This window comes from Pelophylax lessonae (genome assembly GCF_965119305.1).
Source record: "Pelophylax lessonae genome assembly, chromosome: 1".
Classification (NCBI taxonomy): domain Eukaryota; kingdom Metazoa; phylum Chordata; class Amphibia; order Anura; family Ranidae; genus Pelophylax; species Pelophylax lessonae.
The window spans coordinates 773197291-773209814 of record NC_138768.1 but is presented as its reverse complement, the minus strand read 5'-3'; the positions used below and the strand labels follow the sequence as shown (position 1 = coordinate 773209814).

The window sequence follows — 12524 nt, the reverse complement described above, 5'->3', positions numbered from 1 at the left end:
TAGAGAGGTTTGACAGGCGATGACATGTTGCCTCCTCGCTGCCTGTTGTAACCCCCAAATGCTGCACTACCATGCCACAACTGCATGCATTGCACACGGTTACAGCACAGCGGCAATACTTTGAATAGGTCAGGTTTGCCAGACAGTAATGCCCCCCGAACACAACAGGGAGTTTAATTTGTGCGAATGCAAAGTGTCATGGCTGCGACATGTGTACACCTCTGGCTGCTGCAGCTTACAGGGAAGTGGTAAAAACGTTGTTTGGTAAATTAGCTCTTTCACAGTTTCTGAGCGAGCCAATAAAACTGAATTCCATAATAAACCTTATTCCTTGCACTGACAGGCGCTCTTCTTATGCGACTGGTCCCCAAAGCCTCTCCTCTTCGTCACTCCAGCAGGCAGTCCTGCATTGTATGCGAGGATGGCGAGGGCCCATCCACAACCCAGAGCATCAAAGAGAAGGGAAGAGAGCAGCGGCTGCCTGAGGGGCAGGGAATATGGTATCACAGTTTATTCTGCTACACCTATACTTAACCATTGAAATTTGGGAGGACCCCACTGCAAGGGTATTTTTTATTTTAACAATTCAGCTCCAATTTAGATTTGAACACTTTCAGCTTATTATTATTATTAAACAGTCTAACAATGCACAGTGGGCTATCAAAGACCATTTGTACTCCGCTCTCAGACTGGACATAATGGCAAGTGCAATCAATAGACCCATTTTACATGGAGCTGTGTAAATGCTTTGTACTGGTAAAACACATTCATTGTAGGCAGACATAAATAACAGAGTAAACTCTGAGATTATTTTTCTTTTGAAAACTCAACTCTCGCTTCACTTGAAAATTGAAATACAGGAAATAATTGCCCAAGAGTTTTTAAAAGAAAAGAAAAAGAAGCTTTCGCTGCAATACTCAAAACTTTTCGGTGCTGTTCCCTGTAGACATACCACTGCCAAGTGTGGTTGGCCCTCCCCCCCGGGTTGAATGACACCCAGCATCCCATTTATTGCCAGCTCAGGATGTCAAGCACCTGCCCTGCCCCCTAAGTGGCAGTGATCTCTGCAGGATTCTGGACCTGCCTACTACCCGGGGGAAGAGGAGGTGTAGGTCATGAGACCGGTCCGACAAAAGAAAAATTGTATGCCAAAACATTTATTTTAACCAAAATGGGGTTAGGGGTGGAGGGGTTGTCAGAGAAATTTCTAACCTGGAATTGGGCTTTTATATTTTAATATAAAAAAGATTTTGGTTTTGGGTGGATGCTGCCAACTTGAAGCCCAGTGACTTACAGTCAGGTCCATAAATATTGGGACAGCGACACAATTCTAATCTTTTTGGCTCTATACACCACCACAATGGATTTGAAATGAAACTTTCAGCTTAAATTTGAGGGTATTTACATCCAAATCAGGTGAACGGTGTAGGAATTACAACAGTTTTTATATGTACCTCACACTTTTTAAGGGACCAAAAGTAATGGGACAGATTAACAATCATAAATCAAAACTTTCACTTTTTAATACTTGGTTGCAAATCCTTTGCAGTCAATTACAGCCTAAAGTCTGGAACGCATAGACATCAACAGACGCTGGGTTTGATCCCTGGTGATGCTCTGCCAGGCCTCTACCGTTTTGTCTTCAGCAAGTGAAATGCATGCTCAGATTCAGGACAGGTGATTGACTTGGCCATTGCATAACATTCCACTTCTTTCCCTTAAACTCTTTGGTTGCTTTCACACTATGCTTCGGGTCATTGTCCATCTGCACTGTGAAGCGCCGTCCAATGAGTTCTGAAGAATTTGGCTGAATATGAGCAGATAATATTGCCCGAAACACTTCAGAATTCATCCTGCTGCTTTTTTCAGCAGTCACATCATCAATAAATTCAAGAGAACCAGTTCCATTGGCAGCCATACATGCCCACGCCATGACACTACCACCACCATGCTTCACTAATGAGGTGGTATGCTTTGGATCATGAGCAGTTCCTTTCCTTCTCCATACTCTTCTCTTCCCATCACTCTGGTACAAGTTGATCTTGGTCTCATCTGTCCATAGGATGTTGTTCCAGAACTGTGAAGGCTTTTTTAGATGTTTGGCAAACTCTAATCTGGCCTTCCTGTTTTTGAGGCTCACCAATGGTTTACATCTTGTTTTGAACCCTCTGTATTCAATCTGGTGAAGTCTTCTCTTGATTGTTAACGTTGACACACATACACCTACCTCCTGAAGAGTGTTCTTGATCTGGCCAACTGTTGTGAAGGGTGTTTTCTTCACCAGGGAAAGAATTCTTCGGTCATCCACCACAGTTGTTTTCTGTATTCATCCGGGTCTTTTGGTGTTGCTGAGCTCAACGGTGCGTTCTTTCTTTTTAAGGATGTTCCAAACAGTTGATTTGGCCACACCTAATGCTTTTGCTATCTCTCTGATGGGTTTGTTTTGTTTTTTCAGCCTAATGATGGCTTGCTTCACTGATAGATACAAACAAGAAAAATTGGCCCGCGGGACTTTGTGTGAGGTGTGCTTGGAGGCTGGAGAGGAATTAAGTACACAATTAGTAAAAGCAATATTTGTTTTATTGCAAAGTATGCACAGGTTGTAAAAATACAAATACATAACATGTGCTCCGTGGCACATGACGTAGCTCAAAGGCTATAGTTACAATATTGTACAACACAGGCAAAATTCAATCATATATTGGAAAACATCTTGATGTAACCACTCAATTACAGATAAGACATAAATAATGTGCTGAGTTGACATAACAGTAAAAATAGTATATATCATCGTGAACTGACGCGTTTCGGGAGTAACATCTCCCTTCCTCAGAGATCAATAATTCGAAGTATATAACTCAATGGGACTTGAGTGGAGAAATTGGACTCCTGTGTTGCAGCGGTGTGCGTGTCTGGCCCGGGAGCTGAAGGGTCCCAATGTGGTGACAGCCAATGTAAGGGGTCCATGGTGGGTGAGTAATGAATGTGCAAATAACAAAAGCACCTTTCCATCATTTGGACCCGAGACTAGGAGCACAGGTGGGACCCTGGCGTCATGCAGCGGGTGTGCAGAGATCAATCAGACTAGCAGCGTCTCCTCCATGAGATCACAGACGCTGCTAGTCTGATTGATCTCTGCACACCCGCTGCATGACGCCAGGGTCCCACCTGTGCTCCTAGTCTCGGGTCCAAATGATGGAAAGGTGCTTTTGTTATTTGCACATTCATTACTCACCCACCATGGACCCCTTACATTGGCTGTCACCACATTGGGACCCTTCAGCTCCCGGGCCAGACACGCACACCGCTGCAACACAGGAGTCCAATTTCTCCACTCAAGTCCCATTGAGTTATATACTTCGAATTATTGATCTCTGAGGAAGGGAGATGTTACTCCCGAAACGCGTCAGTTCACGATGATATATACTATTTTTACTGTTATGTCAACTCAGCACATTATTTATGTCTTATCTGTAATTGAGTGGTTACATCAAGATGTTTTCCAATATATGATTGAATTTTGCCTGTGTTGTACAATATTGTAACTATAGCCTTTGAGCTACGTCATGTGCCACGGAGCACATGTTATGTATTTGTATTTTTACAACCTGTGCATACTTTGCAATAAAACAAATATTGCTTTTACTAATTGTGTACTTAATTCCTCTCCAGCCTCCAAGCACACCTCACACAAAGTCCCGCGGGCCAATTTTTCTTGTTTGTATGTATAATTTGGGATGGAGGAGTGTTTTGGTGGGAACCAGATCATTGCCCTTTTGTTGCTTCACTGATAGTGACAGCTCTTTGGATCTCATATTGAGAGTTGACAGCAACAGATTCCAACTGCAAATAGCACACTTGAAATACTCTGAACCTTTTATCTGCCCCTTGTAAATGGGATGTAAATGGGATAATGAGGGGAATAACAAACACCTGGCCATGGAACAGCTGAGCAGCCAATTGTCCCATTACTTCTGGCCCCTTAAAAAGTGGGAGGCACATATACAAACTGTTGTATTTCCTACACCTTTCATCTGATTTAGATGTAAATACCCTCAAATTAAAGCTGAAAGTCTGCAGTTAAAGCACATCTTCTTTGTTTCATTTAAAATCCATTGTGGTGGTGTATAGAGCCAAATAGATTAGAATTGTGTCGATGTACCAATATTTAAGGACCTGACTGTATGATCCCAGGTCAAAAACACAATTTACAATGCAACCTCAAAACACACATGTTGTGCATTTGTACGCTGCCAAAAAATAGTGCAGGTGCGTTTTTTTCATGCGATAAGGTGCTCTGGCCAGCCTATTTAAAATGAATCGGCTTTCAGAATGCGGAGAGCCTCAATGCACAAAATTACTCTAAAAGAATGCAGCATGAAACGTGAGACTCCCTTGTTTGGCTTTGCAGTTTCTATAGCCAGAGAACAGATTCAAGACCTCCTTAGACAAGGGAGTATTACAGAGATACAAGTAACCAGTTGATGATACAGCCAACCAAAAACCAACCCAAAAATGAATGACCTTAACTTACCCAGTGAAATTGGATTGTGTGGTGTCTCTAGTAAACATTCATTGTGCTTTGCTGCGAGTGCCTTCAATTCACTGGAGAGATATTTATACATTTCCTACAAGAAAAGAGCTGGGTTACCGTTTATGGATGTGTGAGAAAACCATAACGTACAATTTAATTGTGAACTGAAATCATGTAACAAGCTTTATGCCATAAGATGCAGTGAACACAGGGCACAGTCTCACCCATGGAAAGGCCAAAAAAAATTAGCAAAATATCCAATGACTGAAAACTCATTTATTAACCCTATAGATAACTATACTCAGTAAAAACTATACTCCGTAAATACTGAGGGGCTGATTTACTAAAACTGGTTCAATTAAGCTTTTACAAAAAAAAAAAAATAAGACTGAAGCTGATTGGATTCTAGAAGTTTTAGCAAATCAACCGCTGAGTGTTCAACTATATAGTTGTAACCTGTAATTGGAGGAGATGGTTTCCTAGTATAGAGATCAGTATGGAATTGTTCCAATAATTACCCATCATAACTTTGATTGGCTGCTCCAGATCTCAGCTTTTACAGTCCATTCTGTCATATACCCTATACAGTTATTATATGAAAGATTTATATTACACTTATTAGATTATGGAAGAAAAATCCTTCGTTACCATTAGGTCTTCTTCACATGGGCAATTATGTGCATACAGTGGAGTATAGCAGCAAGATTTAGCCGTTTCTTGTCACTGAGATCACAGGTGCATGAGAACAGCTGCAGCTGCCCATCCTGTACAAAGCAATGACAGGCTGAGAGGTTCAGTCAATGTTTCCATGTATCTGCACAGCCAACAATTACCAGGGGTTAAAGAGAGATGTCCGACCCTGGATGCATCTGTGTCCAGAGTCGCTCATACATAGAATTAGCAATAAAAAGGTCTGCACATCACTATAAATTACACCCTTCAGCAACCAACAATATATGATTTAGGGTGCTTAAATGTCTCCACAGGGTGTATAATAGTTTTGAATAATAGTTTTGCTTAAGCAGATTGGCTATGTGGTGTGTTTTCACTATATATTCAAAACCAGAGTTGCTCATACAGGGAGTGCAGAATTATTAGGCAAATTAGTATTTTGACCACATCATCCTCTTTATGCATGTTGTCTTACTCCAAGCTGTATAGGCTCGAAAGCCTACTACCAATTAAGCATATTAGGTGATGTGCATCTCTGTAATGAGAAGGGGTGTGGTCTAATGACATCAACACCCTATATCAGGTGTGCATAATTATTAGGCAACTTCCTTTCCTTGGGCAAAATGGGTCAAAAGAAGGACTTGACAGGCTCAGAAAAGTCAAAAATAGTGAGATATCTTGCAGAGGGATGCAGCACTCTTAAAATTGCAAAGCTTCTGAAGCGTGATCATCGAACAATCAAGCATTTCATTCAAAATAGTCAACAGGGTCGCAAGAAGCGTGTGGAAAAACCAAGGCGCAAAATAACAGCCCATGAACTGAGAAAAGTCAAGCGTGCAGCTGCCAAGATGCCACTTGCCACCAGTTTGGCCATATTTCAGAGCTGCAACATCACTGAAGTGCCCAAAAGCACAAGGTGTGCAATACCCACTGAACAAGGCACACAAGCTGAAACGTCAAGACTGGGCCAAGAAATATCTCAAGACTGATTTTTCAAAGGTTTTATGGACTGATGAAATGAGTGAGTCTTGATGGGCCAGATGGATGGGCCCGTGGCTGGATTGGTAAAGGGCAGAGAGCTCCAGTCCGACTCAGACCTAAGCAAGGTGGAGGTGGAGTACTGGTTTGGGCTGGTATCATCAAAGATGAGCTTGTGGGGCCTTTTCGGGTTGAGGATGGAGTCAAGCTCAACTCCCAGACCTACTGCCAGTTTCTGGAAGACACCTTCTTCAAGCAGTGGTACAGGAAGAAGTCTGCATCCTTCAAGAAAAACATGATTTTCATGCAGGACAATGCTCCATCACACGCGTCCAAGTACTCCACAGCGTGGCTGGCAAGAAAGGGTATAAAAGAAGAAAAGCTAATGACATGGCCTCCTTGTTCACCTGATCTGAACCCCATTGAGAACCTGTGGTCCATCATCAAATGTGAGATTTACAAGGAGGGAAAACAGTACACCTCTCTGAACAGTGTCTGGGAGGCTGTGGTTGCTGCTGCACGCAATGTTGATGGTGAACAGATCAAAACACTGACAGAATCCATGGATGGCAGGCTTTTGAGTGTCCTTGCAAAGAAAGGTGGCTATATTGGTCACTGATTTGTTTTTGATTTGTTTTGTTTTTGAATGTCAGAAATGTATATTTGTGAATGCTGAGATGTTATTTTGGTTTCACTGGTAAAAAAAAAATAATTGAAATGGGTATACTGTATATTTGATTTTTGTTAAGTTGCCTAATAATTATGCACAGTAATAGTCACCTGCACACACAGATCTCCCCCTAAAATAGCTAAAACTAAAAACAAACTAAAAACTACTTCCAAAAATAGTCAGCTTTGATATTAATGAGTTTTTTGGGTTCATTGAGAACATGGTTGTTGTTCAATAATAAAATTAATCCTCAAAAATACTCATTAGCCTAATAATTCTGCAGGTAAATACAGGTTTGTATTGATAAGGGCATTCAAAAAATTGGATTTTTGTAAGAACTTACCGTAATATCCTTTTCTCGAGTCCATTGAAAGACGCAGCTCTCATACGTTTTAGCCATTGGGTTATTCTGCCCCCTACAGAAGTAGTACTAGGCAGGCAAAAAGCAATTCACCACGCCCATGGGGCTGTCCCTATAGGCATAACACCACAAACCCTGCTCCAGCAAAACAGTTTTGTTGCAAGCAGTGAAAGAAAACAGAAAACCATCCCCATATCAGAGGGGCGAGTGCTGTGTCTGCCAATAGACTCGAGAAAAGGATTTTACGGTAAGATCTTACAAAAATCCAGTTTTCTCTATCGTCCATTGACAGACGCAGCTCTCATACTTCTTAGCCATTGGGACGTCCCAAAGCAGTGTAGGCATGAGGGGTGGGAAGAACTCAACCAGATAGTAAACGTAAACTCCAACTTAGCCAACTAAGTAACAAGGAGCTCAACCAGGAACAACAGGAGCTTACCCATGAAAGAAAAAAAACCCTAAAAATAAATAACGCGTCGCCGTAGCATCCCGCATCACCGCCAGGAGTGACGTCAGGATCCCAGGACCTACGAGTGCCAGCGTTCCACCAGTTGACGGGGAGCCCGCGGACACCACCGAGGCCGTCCCTGTACACATGGAGGAACCCCCGTGCCGCTCTCACCGGGATCCACTGCCTCCACCACCAGGACCCGCTCCAGTGATGCTCCTGATGATCAACATTACTTGACTAACTGCATCTTATTCACCGACTAAATGTGAGTGTAATACTGCTGCACATACTTCAATAAATGTCTTGCTGCACTTAGAAGGCGCTGCGCTGTCTTCCCTCCTGTATAATGGCCTGTCTGATCCATTTGACAATGGTTGCTGCAGACGCAGCCATACCCTTCCGAGGTCCCTCAGGAAGGAAAAACAGAGAATCCGATTTCCGAAAGGATTCAGTCGACGACAGGTAGACCCTGATCGCCCGGATAACATCCAAGACATGTAAAGCAACCTCCTTTGGATGCTTGGGATTCGCGCGAAGCGAAGGCAAAACAATGTCCTCATTCTGGTGGAATTCCGAAACCACCTTTGGCAAGAAGGACTTATTAGGTCACAGGACCACCTTATCCCTATGAACCACCAGGTAAGGGGAGCGGCAGGACAACGCTGCCAACTCCGACACCCAGGGCCGGTGCAAGGATTTCTGCCTACACAAGCGAAGCTCCATTTTGGCGCCCCCCCCAACGGCCACCCACCTCCCTTGCAAAAATTTTTTTCAATAATTTTTTAATATAAAAAAAACACACTAATTTGTGCTTTTGTTAAGTGCATTTTTATTAACGGTTTAACAAAATAAGTTATACAAAACAAATTTTTTACCAATAAGTGCAGGAAATAGTGCAAACAGACTTGTAGTTGTAGAAGTGCAGGAAATAGTATTGCACACAAACAGTACAACACTAAAAACGGCCTATTCAAGGCAAAATATTACCATTAAATTAACATTACCATTTACCAATGTGCAAAAATGGCGGAAATAGTGCAAACAGACTTGTAGAAGTGAAGGAAATAGTACTGCACACAAACAGTACAACACTAAAACGGCCTATTCAGCGTGCCCCCTTTCAGTGCACAGTGACCAGCGTGCCCCCTTTCAATGCCCAGAGACCAACATGCCCCCCCTTTCAATGCACAGTGACCAGCGTGCCCCCTGTCAATGCACAGTGACCACCAGCGTGCCCCCCTTTCAATGCAGAGAGACCAGCGTGCCCCCTTTCAATGCACAGTGACCAGCATGCCCCCTTTCAATGCACAGTGACCAGCGCTGCGTGCCCCCCTTTCAATGCAGAGAGACCAGCGTGCCACCCTTTCAATGCAGAGAGACCACAGCATTGCCCCCAATCATTGCAGAGTGCCAGCCACAGCATTGCCCCCCAATCATTGCAGAGTGCCAGCCACAGCACTGCCCCCCAATCATTGCAGAGTGCCAGCCACAGCATTGCCCCCAATGATTGCAGAGTGCCAGCCACAGCATTGCCCCCAATGATTGCAGAGTGCCAGCCACAGCATTGCCCCCAATGATTGCAGAGTGCCAGCCACAGCATTGCCCCCAATTGCAGAGTGCCAGCCACAGCATTGCCCCCAATTGCAGAGTGCCAGCCACAGCATTGCCCCCAATTGCATAGTGCCAGCCACAGCATTGTCCCCAATTGCAGAGTGCCAGCCACAGCAATGCCCCCAATTGCAGAGTGCCAGCCACAGCATTGCCCCCAATTGCAGAGTGCCAGCCACAGCATTGCCCCCAATTGCAGAGTGCCACTGCCAGGCACAGCATTGCCCCCAATTGCAGAGTGCCAGCCACAGCATTGCCCCCAATTGCAGAGTGCCAGCCACAGCATTGTCCCCAATTGCAGAGTGCCAGCCACAGCTTTGCCCCCAATTGCAGAGTGCCAGCCACAGCATTGCCCCCAATTGCAGAGTGCCACTGCCAGGCACAGCATTGCCCCCAATTGCAGAGTGCCAGCCACAGCATTGCCCCCAATTGCAGAGTGCCAGCCACAGCATTGTCCCCAATTGCAGAGTGCCAGCCGAGCCACAGCATTGCCCCAAATTGCAGAGTGCCAGCCAGCCACAGCATTGCCCCAAATTGCAGAGTGCCAGCCAGCCACAGCATTGCCCCAAATTGCAGAGTGCCAGCCGAGCCACAGCATTGCCCCAAATTGCAGAGTGCCAGCCAGCCACAGCATTGCCCCAAATTGCAGAGTGCCAGCCAGCCACAGCATTGCCCCAAATTGCAGAGTGCCAGCCAGCCACAGCATTGCCCCAAATTGCAGAGTGCCAGCCGAGCCACAGCATTGCCCCAAATTGCAGAGTGCCAGCCAGCCACAGCATTGCCCCCAATTGCAGAGTGCCAGCGATCCCCCCGCGAGACCCATGCACTTACCTCGCAGTCGCAGCTTCTCTTCAGTCCCCGGCTCCCCGCGTCTCAGAGTGCTCAGTTCTCCCGCGGCGCCTCCTCCTCGTCCAATGGCACGGTGTTTGCCTCTCGGCCAATCGGGAAGCGGGAGGACCCGCTCCCTGATTGGCCAGGAGGAGGATCCGTGTGACAATAGCGAATTCTCATTCGCTATTGTCACAGAATGGGCGGGTCGGGGCGCACTGCTCCGCCCCCACGTCTGCCCGAGCACGGGACATTTAATTGTAAATTGCGTCAACTCCGGATAATAAAGTAGTTTAAAAAAAAAAAAGTTATTTTTTCCGCCCCATCCCCGGCTGCGGACCTGCCCGCCCCAAGCGGCCGCTTGGTCCACCTGGTGGTTGCGCCGGCCCTGCCGACACCCTGCGAGCAGAGGTGATCGCCACCAAGAAAGCCACCTTTTTTGACAGCATAGGCAACGAGATTTCCCTGATGTTTTCAAACGGGGAACTCTAACACGGACAGAACCAAGTTCAAGTCCCATGGAGGTAAGGGCTCCTTCCTAGGAGGAGCCAAGTGCCGCACACCTTGAATAAATGTGCGAATTAGGGAATGAGACGCCACAGGGCTCTGGAAAAAGAACAGCCAGGGCAGAGACCTGACCTTTTATCGTGGCCAGTGAAAGGCGCTGGTCCACCCCAGTCTGGAGGAAAGCTAACACTCTCGACACCGAGTAAGAAGGAGGAGGGAAACCCCTGGACTCACACCAGGCAAAATAAGCTTTCCATGTACAGTAATAAATCTTACCAGAAGAGGCTTTTCTAGCCTTGATCAAAGTAGGAATAACCTCTGAGGAGAGACCCCTGTCTCTCAGGACCTGGCTTTCAACAGCCAGGCCGTTAAAGCCAGCGACTGTAAAGCAGGATGGAAGATCGGTCCCTGGGACAGCAGATCTTCTCGCATTGGCAGCCGCCACGGAGGCTCTACGGCCAGGTGAACAATGTCCGCGTACCAGGACCGGCGAGACCAGTCCGGTGCAACCAGAATCACCAGTGATGGTTCCGAGGCCAACCTGCGAAGGAACCTGGACAACAGCTGAAGCGGAGGAAAGGCATATATCAGACGATACTGACGCCATGGCACCACCAGTGCATCCGAGGCGTCTGCCAGAGGATCACGTGTTCTTGCCACGAACCTTTCCACCTTGTGGTTCAGCCGAGACGTGAACAGATCCACATCCGGGGATCCCCACTTGGCACACAGCATTTGAAACACCTCGGGTGTAGGGACCATTCCCCCTGGTCCAAGGTCTGGCGGCTCAGATAGTCGGCCTGCCAATTCTCCACACCCGGAATGTGAACTGCCGACAACGCCGGAACATGAATCTCGGCCCAAGACAGAATACTGGTCACCTCCTGGGTCGCCCGGGCACTCCTGGTGGTTGATGTAAGCCACCGCAGTGGCGTTGTCCGTCTGCACCTGCACAGGACGGCCCTGAAGGCGATCCGACCAATGGAGCAGGCACAGCCTGATGGCTCTCAATTCCAAAATGTTTATCGGAAGGGAAGACTCCTCCTTCGACCATGGTGCCCTGGGCAGACAGGTTGCCCAAGACGCCACCCCAGCCCGACAGGCTGGCATCCGTGGTTACCACCGTCCGCAGAATTGGCCGGAAGGATTTTCCGTCCGACACCGCCGGGGACTGAAGCCACCACAAGAGATCCGTTCTGGGCTGGTGACTCAGAGACACCCTCAGGTCCAAAGACTGAGGTAGTCTGTCCCACCTGGCGAGGATCTCCGCCTGGAGAGACCTTGTGTGAAACTGGGCAAATGGTATCGCCTCGAAGGCTGACACCATCAGCCCCAGGGACCGCATACAGGTCCTGAGTGAAGAGGAGTCGTTGTCCCTGAGGGACCTGACCTCGTTCTGCAGAGTTCGGAGCTTGTCCTCCGACAAGAACACCCTCGCTTGAGCAGAGTCCAGAACCATTCCCAGATACTGGAGACGAACCGAAGGCGACAAGGTTGACTTCTGAACGTTGATCGTCCAACCGAACTCCTGAAGCATCTGGACCGTAGTGAATAGATCGCGCAGCAGGTCCTGACTGGCACCCGACCTTAACAGGAGATCGTCCAGATATCCCAAGACCGCGATGCCCTGTGCCCACAACAGGCCCAGAACAGGCGCCAAGACTTTGGTAAAGACCCTTGGAGCCAAAGCGAGACCGAAAGGTAACGGCACAAACTGGTAATGATCCTCCGCGATAGCAAATCTGTGGTACCTCTGATGACCCTCGAAAATGGGGATGTGCAGATACGCATCCTTCAGGTCTATGGAAGCCAGGAACTCTCCCGGATTCAGGGAGGCCACCACTGAACGGAGTGACTTTGCCCTCCTTTCTTGACACAGTGAACAGATTCGAGTAATAACCCCGAAACCTGTCCC

At 46.8% G+C, this 12524-nt stretch overlaps 1 protein-coding gene across 1 annotated transcript in view; it reads right to left on the bottom strand.

Moving 5' to 3' along the window:
• SEPSECS (Sep (O-phosphoserine) tRNA:Sec (selenocysteine) tRNA synthase) overlaps positions 1-12524 on the bottom strand; it is a 120562-nt gene that overhangs the window by 18183 nt on the left and 89855 nt on the right. Inside the window, exon 8 of the mRNA XM_082268047.1 lies at positions 4535-4628. Coding sequence (XP_082124173.1) covers positions 4535-4628 — 94 coding nt within the window. The remainder of the gene's footprint in view (positions 1-4534; positions 4629-12524) is intronic.